The following is a 24,097-nucleotide window of genomic DNA, read 5'->3' on the forward strand; positions in this document are numbered from 1 at the left end:
ACACGCAATGCAGCACGTGCACTGCAGGGGCACCTGAATATTAAAATGCACGATTGAATGAAGTTCATGAAGTTCTATTGTATATCATCCTTCCCAGTTGTTACTTGCAGCCTAGTATACTATTGACATTAAAGAAGTACTATTGTGCTATGTTGCATCACTCCGTATTACAGTAGTTCTGGCCTGGAAAATGCCGTGTGAACTCTGCTGTGCACGCTGAGCAGAACTCCCTGCTCTCGAGACACCATTCACCAGCAGCCACCTGCCAAGCAAAGCCGCTTTCTGGACATTGCTGCATTTTTCCTCAGACGGAGCGGTGATATTGTAGCGCCCACCGCTGAAAACAGAAGGCACGCCTCGCCTCGGCGCTAGGAGTCGTGCACCAGCCCCTCCCGCCTCGGCTGCCACTTAAACTGGTAGTAATAACAAACCCCCGAGGACATCAATAGAGTCACTGTGTTGAATAATCACAGCGCCCAGGCAGGAGGCTTGCAGCAGGCGCAGCGGCGGCTCCGTCGCCCGTGACATCACCGGTGGAGCTCAGACCGCTCTCCCAGCTCCGTCTCCAGGCTGTCCGCTCTCTCCGCGGCTCATCCGCGTCTACGGACCCCGGCTCAGGGAGCTGCCTGCCTGCCTGCCTGCCTGCCTACAAGGGGAGACGCTGGGAACACTCGCCACGGGAAACTCGAAGCCGCGCAGCACGGAGAGCAGGCGCGCAGCACGGAGAGCAGGCGCGCTGCACCATGGATTTCATCTCTGCGTTGTACTTGCTGTCTTTTCTCCCGGCTCTGGCTCTTGGCGCTAGGTAAGTGAGAAGGACGATTTTATTCCAAGACCCAGCTTGGGGACCCCTTTCTGGCTGCATAACTGCTCGTTTTCCATTGTTACCGTGCGCAGGAAAGGATAATGTTTTCTTTCGCGGGGGCAAGTGCAGCGCGTGGGGCTGGTGTGCAGATGGTGGGCACCGAGATCCCACCTGCACGGACACGCGGGTGTACCAGCCAGCCCCTTCCCTGGCAGGTGTAGTGCTTCCGTGACCTTTTAAATAGTTATGTGGCTGTAATTTGGCAAACAGCCAACATCACAAAAACAAGTGAATGCAGCGACCCGTCACGGGCGCTAATTAATCCGGTGACTTTGGAAACAGCCTGGGAAGCCGACGTTCCCTCTCCTTGCCAGGCACAGCTTTCCCGGAATGGGGCTCTATTAGGAATAACTATCGCTGCAAGCTGCTCGCATCAAAGAAGTAGCGTGTGACGTCTTTTCGAAATGCATATTCATTCATTGTAGAAGTAATATTTGTTGCAGTTTCCTAATATTAACTCTGGTTTGCTATCAAGTATCCCTGACATGTAGTTATAAAACATATCCAACCTGCAAATACTGCGTTGCGTTGCTTGCATTTTTTGGATTGGGGTACTAGATTTGCAGGGGATATGGCGAACAGGGTGTGCAAGTGCTGAAGTGACAGATTGGGGCACTCCGGGTATGAGAAAACTTAACCGTGGTGTCTTTCGAGGCACTGCAAGGTCCGCGCTGCTGCTGGTACTAAAAGACACAGCTGGAGTGTGTGTCAGACAGCTTCGTCATGTTACTGTGCAGGCATGGCGGGGAGATTCATTCATGCCCTCAAACTAAGTAGCCATTTTGGTCAAACATATAGCCAAGGGCATTGGCATTGCCCGTGGGGTGGCTTGTGGTAGCTTGTGTCTTCTGAGCACCGCTGCAGCAGGCTAAGCGCTCCCAGGTGTACACTGACTTTTACACTCCAAGACTAACCTCCCAGGAGCGACCCAGTTTGGGAATAAGAACAGTGAAGCCCCTCGGGTTCTGGTATGATTGACAGGCTCGCCGGCCGCTGCAAGATGCAGCAGTGACAGGGGGAAGGCACCGGCTTTGCAATGTCACTTACACCAGTGTTCGTTTATTGTTAATAAGTACTGGTTACCTTCTGAACTGTTAACATCCAGTTTCACCTGATTTCATGAACTATCCGATCTATTTTGAAGCCTCCTTTTAAATGCTGACGTCACAATGTTGCGAATTATGTCATTTTTTATTCTTGTTTTAATTTGCGGACGGAGCCAGCCATGCATATGAGTTGTGCAGGCTGAGTGGCGCGCAGTCATGGGGCTTTACGTTCTATTCACAAAGCCTTGTGATTTTGTTTTTTGTCTTTGAATCACATTTTAAATCTATGAAACACGAAGCACTATTCATGGGTCTCCCAGGTAGAAGAAAATATCAGCTTGGAATTGTGGCTCAAGTGGTATTCGTCTGCCTGACACAAACTTTGCAAAGTTTTGACAGCTCTTCCGAATGCCTGCGCTTCTGAGTAATGTTTAAGGAACAGTATTTAATCCATTATGACATAACTGTTGGTTGCCGACAAGATGAGGCATGGGTGCACAGTTGTTACCTTGCGAACACACGGCTTGAATATGGCCCCTTGTTGGCGTTACTCAGCAGTAGTGGATGCAGGAAATGCTGAATCATTCTCTGCTCTCCGTAGCAACATCAAGGTGGCGATTACAAGTTACACAGAGCACTATGAACTTCTGAGAAATAGATTCACTCACCCTGAAGTAATATTTCTGTTAAGTGAAACGACGCCACATTGCAAGAAAGCGAGGTGCCACTCGTACAGTAGAGTCTCATTAAAGTCACTTTTGCATTACGTTTTCTGTTTGCCAACCACATATTCTGAGGGTTTATCGAGACGTTTGAGTTAACATGAAGACAAAACACATCTACAATATGAAATCATTTCATTTGAAAATAATTGCAGAATTGAAAATGATAGAATTTCAAACAGTGCGTAATGATCAAAATGTTGGTTTCTCTTTTGCACAGAATTGGTAATATTTCAACCCATAATCTGTTGTACATGTGTTACAGGTTTGCAATTTGAGTGGTGTTTCTGGTTGTCGTATGTCAATTGGTTGGTTGATGGTGCAGAGCTGTGGCTATTATAAGAGTTTTTCGTTTAGCTGTTACCGGTCAGTGGTCATTAATATTTGAGGAAAGTCAGCACAGTAAATGTCATTTTACCAATAGCGCGGAGAGTTGATGTTGGTGAAACAAGATAACTTTCTTTTAACGGTACAATGCCAGTGGTGCCAGAATGAGTCATGGGCTTGCATTGTCAGATCAGAAGATCTGAGCAATCCTGAAACTTTTTTTCCCAAAAAGCTTAGTCATATAAAAGTAACATTTCACAACATCGATGTCATAAGTTCTGCAAGTGTCAAAACCTGAATGTGTGGATGAATGCATTACTACTTCTATTTGTTGTGTTATGTGTAAAACTTCTATTTGTTGTGTTATGTGTAAAGCAACTGTTATGTCCCTCTTCAGATATGTGATAGACTATCTTCATTTATGGACACAAGGCATGTTTGCTGCTGTAGAGGTTTCCTATTGAACTTGCTGTGCTCGTTTTCAGGATGAGTTGCCTCAGAGAGATGTGTCCTCGGTAAGAGGCTGCTGAAAGTGTTATCCCACTCTCAGCTGCCGTTTGATTATAATTCACGATCATGAGTACCAGATTTGACCAAAGTCTACTTCCTATGGGACTTCTAAACCAAAAGTGGCGAGTGTTCACACTGGACGGATGATTCTGCGTTTGAGCAACCATGCATGTATATGTGCTTGAACACTCAAATGCTGTTTCAAAGTGGAACGCTTGCGGCTATAGTGCACTCTAAGGGAAACTTTTACCATTCAAAGTACAAGATGTTTGGAGTCATGGATATCAATGGAACACACAGTATAATAGACTTCACAGAAATATAGTCTATAAGAATGAAAGCGAGTAGGTGTCATCAGACCTTGCTTCCACTGCAACACGGTAGGATGGCGACCAGTGGGAATCGGGGTACAAATGTAGGCTGTTCATTGTCCTGTTATGATCCTGCTCAAACTCTTTCATTATTTGCGTTGCCTTTGCCTCAGTTCATGATTTCTTCATGATTAGGCTTTCAACCTGTACCCATTGGGATTTGAGTCCTGTGATGAGTGATACAAACAAACTAAAAATCAATAAATTCATTATATGTTCCTAGGGTAGAGCATCTCGCTGTCCTCGTGACTCGCGAAACTTTCAACACTTCTGGAAATATGCTGCATAGGTCAATTTCTCTCACTCCAAAATTCCCAATAATATAATTCCTTACAGAGCTCTTATCACAGCCAAGACAAACGTCCAATAAAAAGTAGTTTACCTGAAGAAGATTGATAGCATTATCAATAGGTATTAAAACCAAGATTATTCCAAACCTTTGATTCAATTAGGTAGAACGGAAGGTGATACACCTTCAAGTAATTACACCGTAGCAGAAATAACAAAGAAAACGTTACCTGAAATCCTTTTTGGATTGCTGTGTCTTTCACTAATCAAGCAAAACATGATGACATTGAGCTCACAAAATGCTCTGCTACCCAGAAATGACCTGATAATACAAACTTAAACTATCAAATTAAGCATCAAATAAAAACGTGTCCATAGCTCTATAGAAAGTCAGGAATAAGTCAAAGTAGGGTGGGCAGAGGATGCCTCCGACGGCTCCACGATATCACATGAAACTGGCACCTTGCAGAGGGGATGTTGCAGCACGCCTATGCTGCATAGCATGAGCTTCTATAGATACATGTACATAAGTGGGCTGTTGACGTACTGCCTGATGGATAATACAAACAGTCTTAAAAGAAATTCTATTCAATGCCAATGGCTTATGAAGTTTGACCATGCCACGACTAACTAAATCAAATGAAATAATTGAGCCCAGAAAAAATATGGTGCTACCACAATACAGTCATGACAAAATGGAACTTGAATAACGAGCCATTCATCTTCAGGATGAACATTTGCTCCAGGACTTAATTAAAAGAACACAACGTTCAGTGACTTTGTTAAATCGAGAAGCCAGTGTCATCGCTGAATCCTCAATGACCACTAGTTTGCATTCTGTAGTCACAGGAGGGGAAGAGGGACTAGCTCAACTGTCCACCAGCCCTAGGTCCAAATCTAGTGGAACCCACCCTTCATCAGGACCTCAGTTGTGTCTTAGAATTATTTGTTGGAGGTATTGTGCTATTTTAATGCTACCAGTAAATCGAGAAACCAAGATGGATAGATATGGTAAGATATTACCTACCATTAACGTTGTATGAATTATGATTGTTGTTTAAAAAAGATAACGTGGTACTAGTTTACTAGCCTCAAGTCAAATACCCACAACTGGGTGAGAGTCGCACTCAATATTCACACAATGTTTCCACTCTTCACTACACTTATACAAGGGTGCTACACTATAATCATGTGTTGGCTCCACATTAATACTAATACTCAAAAAAGAAAAATTGAGTGAATTGTGATATGTAATATATCAACATTGTGGTATTATGTTTATCGTTTGATATTAATGAATGATTGAAAATTGTGAACACATAGTTCAATAGGCACAGTGCACACTAGAGCGGGTCTATCCTGTTCATGGTACAAGTTTACTAGCACCTCATCCAGAAAGATGTCATAACTGTAGTGTTTACAATAAGTATGATCTGCAATCGTGATGTATGTTAAAGTTTAGTACATTTTCCAATCTCACTCATGTGCTGGTTATTTCTTATGAGAAGTGTAATATATGTATTACCATTAGAAAATGCCATCAATTATCACAACATTAAAGGGTTGTTTTAACTCAAACGACTTGTTATGTTGCTAGACTTTGGGTAAAAAACCTCTATTAAGCGTTTCAGAATTGATGACATGTTTATATACCTATGCCATATATTAAACAATCCCAGATGTGGTAGAAAGGAAATTGGTCTTACTTCAGTTGGAGTCAGGAATTATTGAGAAGTTAAATCTTAAAACATAATTTTTTGAATTGATGAGAATAGATATTTAAGCTTAGGGTCCAAACTGGCAGGCAATTTGTCTTCTGTCTGTTTTCCTCTCTTTTGATATTTCTTTTCAAATGTATTAAAATTAAAATTATATTTTACTTGAGACTGGTCTGGTAGAGAGTACCTATTTATGCAAATTAAATGCTCCAAGTTGTCTTTATGATTTATGCTATCATCCTTTTCATGAAATTTATTTTACGGCATTACTTTTTCTGCTCGTGCATCGTTATTGAATTATATTGAGGACCTTATTTATGAGCCCTTGTGTCACTTTTACGCAGACGGTGCGGCACTTTTTGTGACACACCAGCAGTGTAAAAAAATGTGCCATGTTGCGTCATATTTACAAAGTGACGCATCTAGATAGATGCGTCACTTTGTAACCCATTGCGCCAAATTATACCTGCACCAGGTATAATGTATGCAGGGGGGCGTTCCAGCGCAAGAAAGGGTCATTGAAGTGACACAGTGAAATCTATAAGATTTCACTGCGCCACTTCTAGGACGCAAATGCGTCTATATCTTGTGCCTGCTTCATGGCAGGCGTAAGACTGACACAGGCACATTTAACATGGGATTTGCCCAGGTGTAATGACCCATTGCTGGAGTTGTGTCACTTGTGACACACTCAAGCATTGCGTCATTTTTGCACCTACAGATATGTCAGAAATACTGACTACACTGAGCCACCGGCTATCAGACTGATGACATCATTGTTTATCACTTTGGAAACAAATAAAAGAAATACACTATCAGAACTCACTGGACTCCCAGTATCCCTGAAAAATATAGAGGAATGCATCAGTCATCACTTCATCCTCGTAACTTTGTGTATATTTCATCTCCACTAACATTTATACCGGCAAATTTATCTTTTGGCCCTTGAAGCCACATGTTGTCGTGAAACACGTGTTGAACGCCTTCAAAAATATTTTGCGTTTTTGCAAATAAAAACTACTTGAAACTGATACACATTGTTCGCATTGATACTACTTTTGTACCCTAAAAGACCTCACAAAGAGTCCGAGTTTTTATATGGTTTTCAGCACTCCACAATGCCTCACCGCAAATGTAACTAGAAAGGAATCCGTTCTAGTGTTCATTAAATACCCAATACATCTGTGTGTGTGTGTATTTGATTGTATAGGCTCACTTCCCTGCAGCCACTAAAATCCTAGCACTACTACTGTGGGCATCCAGTACCAGCCAAATGCCTAAGCATGGCTTGCAGTCATGCACAATGGAGTTGATGTTACTCGCACTCCTGTGGTCTTCCACTTCCAAGGATTTTTCATTTCCATGTCTCACAATGAGCTTTGCTCAGAGGATTTTTCGTTGCAACCAATCCCATCTCCATCCGCCTCTTAAAGTGACCATTCACCCACAGCTCTCAGCATATTTCTTGCCAGTCATTCTTCATCGCTGACTTCATAACTTTCCGAGGTGACTGTACCTCGCTAATTACATCATACTCTGAAGTGACTGTACCTTGCTTATTACATCACTCTCTGTGACTGTACCTCGCTTGTTACCTAGCATTCTGAAGTGACTGCACCTCACTTATTTCATAACACTCTGAAGTGACTGTACTTTGCTTAATACATAGCTCTCTGAGGTGACTGTCCCTCGCTTATTACATAACACTGAAGTGACTGTACCTCACTTTTCAAATAACTCTCTGAAGTGACTGCACCTTGTTTATTACATAACACTCTGAAGTGACTGTACCTCGCTTATTACATCACTCTCTGAGGTGACTGTACCTTGCTTATTACATCACTCTCTGTGACTGTACCTCGCTTGTTACCTAGCATTCTGAAGTGACTGTACCTCACTTATTTCATAACACTCTGAAGTGACTGTACTTTGCTTAATACATAGCTCTCTGAGGTGACTGTACCTTGCTTATTACATCACTCTCTGTGACTGTACCTCGCTTGTTACCTAGCATTCTGAAGTGACTGTACCTCACTTATTTCATAACACTCTGAAGTGACTGTACTTTGCTTAATACATAGCTCTCTGAGGTGACTGTCCCTCGCTTATTACAAAACACTGAAGTGACTGTACCTCACTTTCAAATAACTCTCTGAAGTGACTGCACCTTGTTTATTACATAACTCTATGATGTGACAATACCTCGCTTGTTACCTAGCACTCTGAAGTGACTGCACCTCACTTATTACATAACACTCTGAAGTGACTGTACCTCGCTTATTACATCACTCTCTGAGGTGACTGTACCTTGCTTATTACATAACACTGAAGTGACTGTACCTCACTTATTACATAACTCTCTGAAGTGACTGTACCTCACTTATTACATAACAGTGAAGTGACTGTACCTCAGTTATTACATAACTCTCTGAGGTGTTTGTACCTCACTCATTACATAGCACTCTGAAGTGACTGTACCTCGCTTATTACATAACATTCTGAAGTGATTGTACCTCGCTTATTACATAACACTCTGTAGCGACTTAATCCTGCTCGTTAAATAGAACTCTGATGTGACTAAATATCATGCACTATCAAAAACCCTAAGTGGATACATGTTCGTAAAAGTGCAAACGCTGAACTATTACGAGAAACAAATTTAGCTACTTGCCTGACACACATAGTTGAGGATTATTTAATTTTATGTATATTTGATAAAAGTTAAATTGACAGGTTAGTAAATTCAGAGCTTTAAGTGGGATGAAAAAACTGGGGGGTCTCTCAGAGGGGCGTGGCCAATGTAATTAAGGGCGTGACATAAAAACTTGTGAGCCAAAATCTGTGCTTAGTATAGTGTGCCGCCCGCGTTGTATTTTGCTGTTTCTGTCATTGCATCCAAATATATGATACAAGAAGTAACATCATACCTACAACCAATGGCGGTTCCGCGAGGGAGTGCTGCAGGCGGTGCGGCAGGGCAGGGGATGGTCAGGTTGGGGGTAGTAAACTCCGGCATGCGGCCAAACCGAGTTAAGTACATTAATAAATAAATGAAACAAATGATATTGTGCTCGCTGCACCGCCAATTGGGTTGCAGTGCGCATAGTTATTTGTTTTATTTATGTATTTATGTACTTAACTCGGTTCGGCCGTATGCCAGAGTTTACTACCCCTCACCCTGACCCTCCACCCCCCCGTAGCACTCCCTTGAGGAGCCGCCACTGCCTACAATAAGTCAGGACTATTGGCTTTGTCAATGGTTGTTAGTTGTATAAGATAAAAAGGCAGCAACTATGGCTTGTGCACAATATTGAAAAAGCTTCCACTTAAAGCCCAGGTGACACCTCGACAATGTTCCTGCTCCTGAGTTTCAAAAAGAGAAGGGAAATCTAGAGAGAAAATGACTCTCTTTAAAGGATTTCCCTTCCCCTACAATGCTCACCTGGCATGACGTCATAGCGTAACTTCTCCACTAGTGAGCTATGAGCAGTGTGAGCACAGCACGTCGTTGTGCCTGCAGTCACTGCAGTACGGAAAAAAACGGACCGCCTGTGCCAGGCCACAAAACAGAGCCCGATAGAGACCCGTTTCGAGGCCCCCTTTAAAAACATGTCTGTGCTCAGCGCTGGTGAGAACCAGCCCACTTAAAGCCCAGAGTAAATCCGATGTTTCTTAAGGGATCAGCAAGTAGTCAACTAAATAACATGACTTATAACCGTACCACTTTATAATATTTCACAAAACGAACCCTGAGCATTCAAAAAGTGTTGTAAGAAACATCTTGGGAACACAGCAAGCGAAATAATGTGTTTCCTGTTAATTCTTTCATGGTGTTATCTGATGACATTTCCAGTATTGATTTCTCCACGTGATACCTTGAAGTCTGATTTGCGGCAACTACTCAGAGAAAGTCAGAGCACTCTATTGAAACATTGATCGACTTAAATATGTCTTTTGAGAAAAAACAAAATTGTGTTTTTATACCATACTAGAGAGAAGGACTCTTGTAAGCATTTTATTGTATTGCTAGTGATTGTTGATTTCCTTCAGCAGGAACAAACTGTGTTAAACACACCATTTGAAATGGTTGTTTTTGGTTTCAAGAAGGCTCGACTTGAGGTGCACAGTTTGATACCTCAATCTATCCTCTCGAGCCTGGAATCCTGAGGCAGCTCTGACCCATAGGAGGATATAGTCAAGTCAAGTCAAAAGATTTATATAGCGCGCTACATACCCATAGGGTCTCAAGGCGCTTGAGGAAGGGTGGGGAATTACATGTCGAATATCCAAGTTTTAAGTTGCTTTCTGAATGCTAGGTAGTTCTGAGTAAGGCGAAGGTGAGTGGGAAGTGAGTTCCAAGTTTTAGCTGCCAGGTAGGAGAAGGATCTACCTCCCATGGTGGTTTTGTTGATGCGAGGTACAGTGGCAAGGGCTTGGTTGGAGGATCGTAGCTGACAGGAGGGGGTGTAGAAGGACAGTCGTGTGTTGAGGCATTCGGGTCCAAGTTCGTAAAGTGCTTTGTGTGCGTGGGTTAGGAGGCGGAAAGTAATCCTCTTATTTACGGGGAGCCAGTGGAGGTTTTTCAGGTGACCAGAGATGTGTTCTTTACGCGGGATGTCTAGTATGAGCCTGGCTGAAGCGTTCTGGATGCGTTGGAGTTTTTTCTGGAGTTTTGTGGTGGTACCGGCGTATAGGGTGTTTCCGTAGTCCAGGCGGCTCGTGACCAGTGCGTGGGTGACCGTTTTTCTAGTTTCGGTGGGGATCAAGCTATACTCGAATCCAGTAACATCCATATTAGAATCTGCTGCCATTCACAATGATGAGAGTAACAATATTCAATCTAAAATAATGGTTCTCAAATATCTGTTCCCTCGCTTTTGCCCCTCTTATTCTCTCATTACCTCTACGTCCTCCTGTCCCTGTCCCATTCATTACTTATGAGGTGGAAACAACCTCCAGAAACAGAAAAAAGATGAAGAAATGCTGAAAGGTGCCATATTTTATGGCTAAATTATATCCTATTGCAGACATGCAGAAGGTCTTGCCTGATTCTAGACCTATACACTCGTTTGTTGCCTGTTTGATGGGAAACACTTCTCTAACAGAGGACTCTAACAAAGTGAATTCATCCTTTAAAAAGGTTTACTCTGGATCCTATTTGACTTTGAGGTAGTGCTTAATTTGAGCCAGTGGTTTCCGGGTCCCAGTAGCCAGATTTATTACTAACACAGGCATGTCTGACTCTGCCACATGGTGGCATTGTTTGTCTAAGTTAAAGATGAGCACCAAACAGATGTTTATAAACTAAATAAATATTTAAAAGGACTAATACCTTCTTCCAAAGTCGTTCTCAGAGCTTTGGGCACCTGGAATAGTCTGAACTGTCACACTTGTCGGAGTGTGATGGTTAGTAGTAATAGTGGTACTTTCACTGGCAGGGCTGGCAGGGGCAATGGATGGTGAACGCTGCAGTGCCCTCCTGAGGAGGGCCCTGGCACTTCATTTTTTACAAATGAAGTACTGCATTGAGGGCTGGTACCTACAGTCCGTTTGTCTCCCAGTCATTAATTTCTGACTTCAACCAGCTATTCAAAGCAGTGGAGGAAGGGACTGAATGTTCTTCTTTACTTGAGAGTATTGGACGACAGGTTGAATATATTTCAGACATTTCTTTCAATGTTGCCTGGGCCTCTGCTCTTTTGGCTGGAACTTCTATTATGGCTTGCTGCAACTTGGTTCTGAAGGAGTGGCACATGGAATCTGACCAGAAGTAATCCACACTTTATATACTTTTGAGGGTACCCCCCTGTTTGGGGAGGAGCTGTAAACCAAACTGCATAAGCTTTGTAAAGAAAAAAAGGACTCTTCTTTATTGAAGAAGTCTTCTTTTCCTCATCCGGCTAAATCTTTTTCTGTGCGTCAGCTCTCTCATCAACAGTATTCAGGCCAGCAGGAGCTTTTTTTACCCAGGAAAGAGCAGGAGAAAAAGTTTAAACCCACAACGAAATAGTGCTCCTGACTATAAATGAGATGGACTGCCCGTTGTGGTCCAGGCAGGCTGCATTTTTTTCCTGAGAGCACAGATCAGATCCACTCCGGACTCTTGGGTGCTCCAGATAATCCATTCAGGCATTAAGGTCACCAGATAGGGTTTGTGTCCCTTCCCCCGAATTAAGGCGTGTACCCAACTCCATGGCAATCTTACAAGGAGAAGAGGCTTGCAAGGAGGAGTAGTAGCCCTTTGGCATAAGGGGTTGATTTCAGAGGCCAGAGGTCAGGGCTTCTACTCCATCATATTTCTGGTTCAAAAAGGTCATGGGGGATTTCGGACGGTATTAGACCTCAAATGCCTGAACAAGTTTGTACAGACCATCCCTTTCAAAATGGCCACACTTCAAATAATTATTCCTTTGGTTTGCGGGAATCATTGGGTGATCAACTTGGATCTTCAGGATGCCTATTTCCATGTGCTGATCCACCCAGGGCACAGTCAGGTTCTATTTTTCTGTTTCAACAACATTCATTATCAGTTCAATTTCCTGCCTTTCATTTTGAAGTGGGCTGCTTGTGTCTTCGGCAAGGTGGTGCCCCCCCCCCCCACACCTTGTGGCTTCTCTCCATCTCCAGGGTCTCTGCCTCCATTAATACTGTACAACAGCATCTGAGTATTTTGGAGTCAGTGCTGATGCTCCAGGGACCTGGATTTCTTTTCAATTGAGACAAATGTCAACTTTGGCCTGCTCAGGAGAGGATCTTCACAGGGGCTTGTTGAGAGACATGCTTGAACAGGGTGTTTCACCCAAAGTCTCTGTCTGTTCATCATTAGCTGCACCTCCAGGGTCACATGGCAGCCTCAGTCTTTACATCCCCTTGGGCCAGGTTCCATTATTGCCCCCTTTGAAGTTACCTTCATTCCTTCTAAGCTCCATCCTCAGAGGACTCTTACATGATGGTTCCCCATCCCTCGAAATTTATATGGATTTGGTATTGTGGTTTCTGCTGGATTCATTGTCCAGGGGGAAAGAGCTACAGCCAGACCTCTGAGTTGTTCTCACAATCGATGCCACCTTCTTTGGGTGAGCGGCGGACTCCGGGTATGTCATTAGCTCAAGCTTGTTGGTTTCTGATGGAGTACCGGAGGTCTTCCAACTGGAGGCAGTTTTATGGCAGACAGACGTGCTCTGTTGCATTTTCAGGACGTTCTATTGGGGCATCATGTCATATGGTCAGGTCAAACAATACGGTGAAAGTAGCTTAAGTAAACAACCAAGTGGGCACCAGGTATTAGTCCCTGAATTTAGTTGCCATTCAATTGATGAGTTGGGCAATGATCCTTCCATTTCAGCAGTCCACATTAGGGGGGGGGGGTGGACAATGTGATTGCCAACTATCTCAGTCACATGTTGTCCCCCTCTCTGGAGTAGTCTCTGAAAGTTTCCATATTTAGGGAAATATGTTGTAGATTTGCGGTCCCTTTTTTGGATAAATTTGCCTTCCTGTCCAATGCCCAGCTATGAAGGTTTTAGACAAGGGCCCCACAGGAGGGAACATCGGGGGTGGATGCTCTCCTGGTCTCTTTGCTCCAAAAACTTATCTGTGCATCCCCTCCTTTTCCTCTGATTCCCAGGCTTCTGTTGAGGCTTCAGTGGGAGGACAGGGTAATGACCCTGGTGGTTTCTTTTTGGCCCGGGAGGGTGTGGTTTCTGATTCTCAGGTCCCTAGCCCTTCAGGATCCTTGATTACTTCCTCTTTGGCTCTCAGGTTCTCATCCAGAGTACTCTCCCATTGGGCAACAAATATTGGTTTGGAAGTTGAAAGGAGGGGGTGGATGAAACAAGGGTTCACAGATCACATAGCGGTAGCTCTTCAGAAATCTCAATGCCCTTCCCCTTTGCATGCATATAGGCCCCATTTGGCAAATTTCTGTCTTTCTGTGTTACTTATTCTGTCTTTCCAGCTGTTTGTTCCCTTACAGATGTGTTACAATTCCTATGGGATGGGCATGAGAAACTGTTCTCGGTATCTATTTTGTGGACCCTATTGGTGGCTTTCAGGGTTTTCTGGACTCCGTGGGGCAATCTGGCAGATTCTGAGGCTTTGAGGTCCCGATTGTTAGATGGTTTTTGTCATTCTACACCTCTGACTAAACCCCCTTTTCACTGTGGAATATTTCAATGGTCCTTAGGGCCTTCACCTCTGCGGCCTTTGTGCCACTAGAACAGGTTGACGTTAAGTTTGTTACCCTAAAAAGCTTGTTCTGGTAACCATCACATCAGCCAGGAGGATTGGGGAATTGGCAGCGAGAGAACTTTTCTCACTTTGATTTAGCCATTGTATGGTGCTTCGCCTAGACATCCCATTTATGTTGAAGGTAGATTTAGCATTCCACAGGAACCAGGAGGATATTTTGCTAGCACCTTTAGAAGTTTCTGAGGCTTCCCAGGAGTAGGCGTGGCATCTGCTGGATGTGAAAAGGTCTTAGGTCTATTTGGATAGCGCTGGCTCCTTTTAAACCTCTGACTCCCTTTGGTGTTTCCTTTACGTCATCTTATGAAGTTGAGATGGCTTCCCTAGTTTTCATTAGTATATGGATCAAGCAAGCCATTTTCATGGCCTACTCGGTTTCTGAGGTTCCAAACCCTTCCCCCCTCATTGGGTACACACAGTTATTTCTCATTCAACAGGAGTAACTTGTACATGTTACTAAAGGTAGGAAGTTATTGCCTGTAATTTAATTTTGTGTGCAGAGTTTGCACCCAGACCATACTGTGCAATTCATAATGACTGCCTTTGTGCTGAAACAAACATTTGTTAAAATTCACAAATCAACTGTGCCAAGTTTATTGATATATGAAATCTGAGACAGCCAGTCGGAGACTCAAACCAGTGAAAAGCATGTTACACAGAGATCTCGGTTGTGACTAAGAACTTAAGTGTCAGAAGTATCTGCTCAATTTTATAAATATAATAGCGTGAATCTAAATATATTTTCCGATACCAAAGGGGATGATAGACGCTAAATATATTTTCAAGCAGGTGCTTTGAAATCACCTGTACTGCTAAATGTGAAACATATGATAGTGAACCTTACATTTTTATTAGCTGTAACAATATCACCTTTTCAAAATAGCTTTTACACATATGCAGAGATTTATCATAAGTATAGAAGTTGACTAAATAGACCTTTCGGAGTTTATGCAAAAGTATAGCCTTTAAAGTCCCATACTTAAATTGACAAATATTATTGATAAATCAAAGAACTTCCACATGTATGGGTCTGTTTCGTTTGAAAATCTTTATTCGATTCTGGTGAATAATAAAAGTACATAGTTACAATAACAAAACCGTACTTAAAGTTAATATTACATTTTACACATACGAAATATGTCCAAAACAACACATAACATTTCATCACAGGGTTTTCCATAAGCTACCATTTTCTTTGTATCAATACAAGGGTGTAATAATAAATACTTAATCAAATTTGCATAAGGCCCTATTTCCCAGTTTGCTTATCACATTTCATATCTTTTCTCGATTCGCAAAACAGTTCTAACAAAATTTAGCACAGCGCATCATGTGACGGTATTGGACAAAGAAGGTAAATAAATAAAACCTTCCTGATATGAATAAGCAACCTAATAAAACGAGCCCTTATATCTTTATATATAATGCAAAACAGCATAAGGTGCATTGTGCTTTGTTCGGCTAAGTTATCACAAGGACAGGGAGTCAGGCTTTCACACCAGCCCACCTGATTGGGAAAAGCCACAAGAAAGTGCAATGTGCAGAGACGGAACCTCGTCAAAAGGAAACGGGAAAGTATATGGGTACTAAAGGATAAGTTGAATTGTTGGATATTTGTCGATCCATGGGATGGGGTCTCATCGACCAGGTTAGATGAAACTAACTAGTTATAATAGGCATTTTTAATCATAATTTTATTGTTAGTTGGTATGCCATCAGGATTATCAAAATAATTTCGTAAGCCAATCTTGCTTAGGGCATTTTTAACATACCAAAGCCAGGGAAAAGACAATGCATTTCCTAAGCTTAAACAATCCCTTATGATTGCTCTTGTGAATGATAGTTCTTCCGATGACCACACTTTCCCCCATAGAATCAAGGGTGCCAGTTAATTCTATCTTCAAGCGAATCCAATCCCAGCTCAGAATGACGAAATTTGGAGGGAGAGCTAACGTGAACCATCAGCAATCTTTTTTTAAATTTGTTTTCCAAAATTTGTAATTGGCTGTTTTTTTTACTTCCCCAAACTCCCGCTCCATAAGTTGTAATTCACCGGCATTTTGACTTATATAAGACAAGTATTTCTGACACTGCTTATGACCTAATTTGCACGCAAAGCGAAACAGGCCCTCCATAGTTCTACTTGTCTGTTGGGCCCTAGTCGCAATCGTATTGTCCCAATTTAATTTATTATTAAAAACATTCCCTAAATATGTAAAAGAAGGGCTTTTTTCAATTGTTAAACCATTTACCAAAAATGTTTTTGTTTTTGTGTTTCTTCTGACCACAGACCATAAAAATAGACTTATTAAAATTAACCTTGAGATTCAAAACCGTCATAAAATCAGTAAATGCGTTCAGGGCTTTTTAGAGGCTATTAGCCGTTAACGTCAGCAGTACGGTATCATCCGCGTAAGATAACAAGGGAACCACGTTACCTCCTACAGTAGGATAATCCAAGTGCTGCTTTATTAAAAAAAATGTCACCCCATTCATTATAAAAGGAAAAAAAGGGGTCCAAAATGCATCTCTGTCTTACACCCTCTGTAGATGCAATGGATCTGGATTTTTCTCCACCCGATCCATAGCGTATAGAAATTGAAGTAGATAAATGCATCCTACACAAAAGGGAAATAAGTGCTTCCTCAAAACCCATCTTTTTCATGAGTAACAACAGCTTCCCCCTGTTAACTGTGTCAAATGCACTGGATAAGTCCATGAAGGCCAAGTGGATCTATCCTCTCTTGGCCTTCATGTACTTACCCATAATTAGGTGGAGTGTAGTTCCTATATTCCCAATAGGCTCTGCGCATTGGAAAAATATATCCTATAGATTTGACGTAGGAGTTAAGTCAATAGGTCTCTATCGAATATACTAAACTTAATAGTGGTTGCCAGCTTGCTCAGAGGTCACTAGAAACTTTCTCGAATTCACAAGAAGGGATTCGTTTCTGACAACCACATAAACATGACAACTTTGTTTCCCCAAGAATAAGAACATTTGCCTCACAGTCGTGGAAACAATAGATAACTGTTTTACTCAGTCAATTGTGCATGCTTCGTTTCTACAGAGTTGCAGAGAAATAGTGAGATGGGCGTTTTCAATAAGAGGTTTATTAAACAATCTTCTTTCTCATGCAAGAGAGGTGTACTGCTACAATTGTTAGACAGAATGCAAAGTATAATGTGTACAGCAAGAATAGTATAATAAAATAATACTGTAATAGCATTGTATGGTTTCTAAGCCATATAAATATATATACATAAATAACATAGACTAAAATACTCAACTGGTGCTTCTAAAATACGCCTACCCCAATGTACCTAACCTAGGACTAGTACGTGGGAAGAAGTAAGTATGGTCTTTAGCATAGGTTTAGTTTTTACCAAGAATCTACCAAAGGTTTCTCTAGGTTCTAATCATCTCCATACCTTTAGAATGAAGGAGGTCTGGTATCTCTGTCTCTGGAACTCGATTTACCAACACCCCACAAGGGGAGTGAGAAACACTGGAGCTGGATTCTCGACAGGAGAGGGCAGCTTGCTGATCAGTGAGTCAGCTGGAGAACCGGCTACCTTCTGCACTTGTAGTAGCGAGCTGCGTCGGTCAAGTAGGTCATCGAACTGCTCTGAACCACCGTGCTTTGCCATAGCAAGTGAAGGTATATTTATACCTTGAAGGTGTTAAGGAATGCCATGTTTGACATAAATTCGGGAATATGAACGTAATGAATGAACCCCTAAGGAATAGATGTGCATTGTAAAACTAGCTGAGTTCTTGAAGAAATCAATATTCAAGCAATGGAAACTCCCTAACGGCTTAAGCTGGTTTTCCAAGAAATCATAGTGACGTTTGGAGAACGGATGGAAGAAGCCATGCCTGTATTTGGGTTGCATGGGCTATGCCTAAATAAGGGCTTGATTTCTATGCCTATATAAGGGAAATGTGAATAGTACCTATATAAGGGCATGAATCGAGAAAATCTATTTAGAATCTAAAACGCCATACAACATAGGCACAGGTTGAGGCACTGTTTGTTCGTACCCATACCCTTTCTAAAGCTGTATTGTGACTGGAATTTCAGGCCGGCCTCATTAGCCCAGAGCTCAAGGCGGGCAAGAATCACCCTCCCATTACTTTGCATGGATGGTGTAAATTAGGGAAATAGGCCTATAGCAAATTGGATAATTCCTATTGCCCTTCTTGTATATTGGAACCACCACAATTTCTTTCCATGAGTCAGGTATCACTGATTTAAAAATATATGCTAACAACGGCGCCCATATTTTGTAAAAGGTTTTATCACACCACTTTGGGTCTGATTATGAGTCATCACATTTAATAAGTGATAACTTTCAATGGGGGCAGGTAGGAATGTTGAGTGTTGTGTCTTATGACTTGTAATTTAAAACCCTAGTTAATGGCAAAGTTGGATTTGAAGCACACAATGGAGGGATATGTTTGAGGAAATCAATACCCTTACAATGAGCATAGGCTGAATACTTGAAGTGCCACTGCACCTGGACACCATGTGGTGACAGACATTTACTAGGTCTATTGAAGATACACTTTGGAGATATTCAGGTATGAGAGAAACGGGCAACTCATCTATACTTACTGAGATACCACTTCAAAAAGTCATAGTGAGTGCTATGATGATAATAAGTACTATCAAAATAGTTGTTAATTATTTGCCTTTGTGTTGTTGACTCACATGTTGTGTTAGGACCAACATACAGAAGTCGGAACAGGAATATATCTTTCAACGCTTTAAGTAAGTGAAGCTAGAATTGGACATTCTTAATCATCACTCATCACTCATTTATTTTTTAAACAAGAAAATATGTCTGCTGGACTGGACTGAGAGGAAGTGATACTGTTTAGAGTAGGCTGATATGACATAAAGCACACAATGGAGTGACTGATATCTTTAAGGAAATCAATAGCCTTATGATGAGGGTAGGTTGAATACTTTATGAAGATAACATGGCTGTTAATATAAACAAAATGCTAGAGTGTTTTGAGGAGCCTTATAGGAATTTAACAGATGTGAGGTAAATTCAACATTTATTAAATCTAGGTTGACATAATAAGTGTTAAGCTACTTTAAATTCAAATGACGGTAAATCTGGGGGCGAAGATGAAATGAATGCAAAAATAGGCTTATATATTCAAAGCAAAAACGATAGCCATCTGTACCTATAAAATGTATAACAATTCAGGCTAAGTTTTCTTTCTTATTGATTAGAAAGTTAATTTAAAGTACATTTTTGCAGTAGTTCTCGACAATACCATTGTAATTTCATTTGCCAGTTTTTGGCAATTTTAGTCTGCCACGTAGCTTTGTGTTTCATTATTAAATTGAAATTTTAGTAAATATTAAAAATGGCAGTGGAATATATTTTCTAGTTTATCCATTTTGCTAGCTCTTCATAGCAGGTTTAATATTTTAATCTGGACTCTGGTCTTCTTCATAGGACAGCCAGCCCGACTCGGGTGAAACTATCTTTTGCGGCCTTGTCAATGCAAGGATATGGTAACATAATACCATGCACCCTACATTAGGGGTGACTTTATTAATAATTACAAGGGAGGTTTTTCTCTATCATAAAGGTATATTTTGAAAGGTCGAACTACAGGTTTAAACTGCAGTAAGCAGGGTACACTGGTAGGCCTGAAGCCATATTTTCCATATTACACTAGAAGATGGTGCAACAAGTTCTGCAGTCAACAGGTGACATTTAACTTTCCATACCATGGGTGTAGTTTCTCCACTGTATACCATGACTTTACCTGAGAGTTAAAAGTGCCAATCTGGGATTGGACAATTTTTACTAGTTTTCAGGGTTGGAACACACACACTGGGAACTGGAGAGTAGTACCCAATTGTGCAAAATCTAAAAAATAGCCAAATGCTTTCACAAATCAAGAGGCAATTTCATACAAGTGCATTACTGTCTGCATACTCATGACATGTTTTCAGACTTTGGTATACTTTTGGACAGCTTAGGAAATCAATGGTTAAGCCTTTTATTGATGAATGATCACTAAACAGCATTGGATTTTTGTTGTCTGCTGAGAAAATAATAGTTTTTAATAAAAAGCAGATCAATAAATATACATAATTAAACAAATAAAAATAATGTAGATTATACAGCTAGAATTGGGAGGGACAAATCAAAATAATTGCAGATCTGCCTATTCTCAAGATGCATACATTCTAGGCTAATGTAAGCCTGTCTACAAATATCAATTAAGAACAACATGGGACTGTTGGAAATTAAATGTCCTGGGGCAAAGAGAATGTTACAAATTATCTCACCACAATGGGTTTAATAATCAATTTGAACAACCATTATTAGAGAGTTATGCCAAGTAATGCAACCAATGAAGTGGAAATCAGACATTTATCGAAAATATTTAGCAGAATCTATGAACACAATCTGGCAACAGTGAAAATACAAGAATCAATGATTAAAATATAAATGACTATCATTAATACACATTAATGAAGACACAAATATACTGGCTAAAATAAAGTGAAGAAAAGTTGATGGAGGAAAAATATCTGCAGATAAATAGTATAGGAAGGGCCATATACATTGTTAGGCACAATGCTCATGTGTACAGATATAATCTTTACTAAATAGCTTTCCTGCTATATATGACGAGGCAAACTACAATGGTACAAGGGATGACCAAATAACTGACCCCTAACGTGGTGTTGTCACAGAAATTTCTAGTTCTTGTAAACACCTTCAAGTGTTGCTAAAAGTCATTCAAATCCATTACATCTGTAGAAAAATGGTTTATTAGTGGGGTAGGCTATGAGCCTTTCTCAAGAAGTAACTCCCAAAATCGTGTACGGTGAAACACAACATTTTAGTAATTAAACTAGGGTACATCATCTGTAAGCTATTGCCTGCAGCAAACAGGCTTATCTTTGGAAAATGTGCAAAGTATTTAGAAAAACTTAAAAACAATCAAAGTGTCACAACACAACTCAATAAATATCACACAACCAATGCCTAAAAATTAAGAAAAGTTTAAAAAGAACAATGAAACAAAAATTACAAAAATCATAAAATGGGAACCAGAGAGTGATTTTTAAAGTTGTAAGGCAAACCGTGCCATGGATAATTAAAACGCCAAACAGAAATAACTATTAATGATTGACCAGGACTTAAGTGCAATTTCAGGTCTACCACAATGGAGCATGAGCCAGATACACCAAGCGAGTCATCTGAAACTGTCCAGCGGGCATGTTTAAAGACTGTATCCACTAAAGCCCTCTCGAAGCCAGATAGGGGCTGGACAAGGAAAAGAACAGAGATAGAGAGAAATAAAAGTTGTAAAGAGAGAATCAATGCTTTTTTAATTTTCCATAGCAAAATCCCACTTTTTTAAAATAAAAAAAAAGAAATTGAAAGTGTGCAGAGTGGCGCATCATGTGGCCAGACCTGCATGACACACTTTCAATGCATTTACACAAACCACCTTGATTGTATTTCCTGTAAATCAAGAGATGTCAGCTGGACGAGTAGCCATCCCTATATTTGGAGGGCAGCTTTGTCATGTCAAAGGTTTTTATATAGAGCAACTTATCACCGCAAGGTCTCAAGGCGCTTGAAGCATAAAAATATGAATGCCCATAGGTGAGGCTAGATACAGTATGGCAGGAACTACTTGGGAAAGAGCCAGGTTTTTAGAGATTTACGAAATTGTTTGTGTTCAGCAATGGAAAGGAGGTGGGGGGCAGTTTGTTCCAGAGCAAAGGGGCCAGATAAGAAAAAGAAAGGTGACCGTATCTGGAGGTCCGGACACGCGGTTGGGTCAAGAATGATTTGTTGCTGGACCTTAAGAATCTTTTGGGGCATACCAATAAGTTTTTTTATGGAGGTATTTGGGCCCATTATTGTACAAAGAGTTATGCGTTATGCTCAAGATGGGCTTCTCTGACGAATGGGGAGCCAATGGAGCTTTTTAAGACAGGGTGTGGAGGCTGTTCTAGGAGGCAGGTCCAGGTCTAGTCTGGCTGCTGCATTCCTGGATGGTCTGCTGTTTTGCCTGCAGATCCTCGTTCAGCCCATCGCGCAGGGCGTTGCCATAATCAAGATGGCTGATGATCTGGCCCTGTACCAAGGGTTTCCTGGTTTCTATAGGAAGCCACCTGTAGATCTTCCTAAGACTGCGCATTATTCCATAGCAAGTCCCTGTCACTTTGGTGATGTGATTTTTCATGAACAAGGTACAGTCAATTGTTATTCCTAAGTTACGAACTGCAGATTTAGGGGAGAGACATACTCCCAATTCCGGTGGCTACCATTCTTGTGTCCTGTATTTGTCTGCTTTACCAAACAAAATGATTTCGGTTTTACTAGCGTTCAATTGGAGGTTGCTGTTCCTCATTCAACTGCTTATCTCAACCATGCAATTTTTAAAACGTGACCGAGTGCGGATATGATCTGTACCGCAAGTGATGAGCAGCTGGGTGTCGGCCTACGCCATGGTCTCATAGCCATAGGAGTTGATGATTTTCGCCAGTGGGGTTAAGTACAAATTGAATAGTAGAGGACTTAAGACTGACCCCTGGGGTACCCCCACCGTTACAGGGCGACTACTGGAGACCAGAGTGTCGACTCGAACGGTGGTGTGGTGGTCAGTAAGATAGTTTTCAATCCAACCAAGGGCCCTCCCTCTAAAACCTTTCTCCCACAGACGATGTTTCAAAATGCTGTGGTAGATGTTATCAAATGCCGCGGATAGGTCCAGGAGGATAAAGATAGCTAATTCGCCTCTGTCCACCGCGAGCCTGATGTTATCCACAATATCGATGACCGCTGTCTCCGTGCTATGGGCTGCACGGAAACTGGATTGGGAAGGATCCAGGACCCCGTTTGCCTCTGTAAAAGCAGTAAGCCGTTTGTTTACTAGATGTTCCAAAACTTTCCCATAAAAGGGTAGCAAAGAAATAGGCCGGTAATGAGATGGTAGTGTAGGGTCATCGGAAGGTTTCTTTAGAATCGGCTTTACTTCCACGTGTTTCCATTTGGATGGTACAATGGCTTGTTCAAGTCAGGTGTTAAAAATTGCAGTAAGGGGGTTAGCTAGCAGTGGCGTAAATTTAGCTCAACGGTGCGGATGTAAAGGGTCCATAGGGGATCCAGATTTTATTTTACTTCGGCCCTCCAGGGTTTCAGTGACTGTTATCAGATCGAATTCAGCCAGACAAGGTGCGCCATGGTGGAAGTAAAGTACTCTGCCATTGCGACTGTACTAACAACATCTGCCAAACTTTAAATTAGGAGCTAAAAATCCTCCAGTGGGCAAGCCTAACACTTTATCAGATGAAATACCATTGAATTCAGACACCCCATCTGAAGTCCTTCTGAAGCTGTGGACATCTTAGAAGTTCAAAATTTCAATGTCCAAATTTTAGACATTCTAGGATTTTTTTTTTTGGCCTCTCCTAAGGGTCCAATGACCTCAGGAACAGCACATAGAGGTCAGCCACATAGGTGGCCCAGCAGAGGCCACTAGCAAGGTCTAGTCCAGTTCCACTTGCAATTCTTCTATTGGCCAATCCATGAAAAAGAATGTCTCCATTCCATGGGATTTAGCTTGTGTTATTATCATATTAAATCTTTACTAATTTGAGTTTCCATAGTGCAATCGTTCTATGGCCAAAAACAGGTAGTACTCTACTCATATGTGCCTTACAAATAAAGACTGATAACAGCATTAAAAGTTTCAGAGAAGTAACCATCAGTGAGATCAATCATTGCCAAAACTATACTTCCATGCTCTCTATCGGTTACATACCCTGCCAAATTCAAGAAACAGTAAAAACCTGTCTTGTTAGATAATCGTAATTAATATTAATGCTTTGGTCAGGCTTTTCTAATGTATAGCACATGGGATTCGAAGACTGCTGTCTTAAAATCGCTCCCACAAAAGTATGATGGCTCCAATAATTTATCTACTACTCTACTTGGGGCAAAT

At 41.4% G+C, this 24,097-nt stretch overlaps 1 protein-coding gene across 2 annotated transcripts in view; it reads left to right on the forward strand.

Moving 5' to 3' along the window:
- The first annotated feature begins 324 nt into the window (after positions 1–324).
- Positions 325–24,097, forward strand: part of LUZP2 (leucine zipper protein 2) — a 1,380,972-nt gene continuing 1,357,199 nt past the window's right edge. For both annotated transcript variants that reach the window (XM_086959880.1, XM_086959879.1), the window contains exon 1: positions 325–805. In XM_086959880.1, coding sequence (XP_086816006.1) covers positions 744–805 — 62 coding nt within the window. In that variant the 5' untranslated portion in view covers positions 325–743. The remainder of the gene's footprint in view (positions 806–24,097) is intronic.

This window comes from Lissotriton vulgaris, chromosome 2_2, assembly GCF_964263255.1.
Source record: "Lissotriton vulgaris chromosome 2_2, aLisVul1.2, whole genome shotgun sequence".
Lineage (NCBI taxonomy): Eukaryota > Metazoa > Chordata > Amphibia > Caudata > Salamandridae > Lissotriton > Lissotriton vulgaris.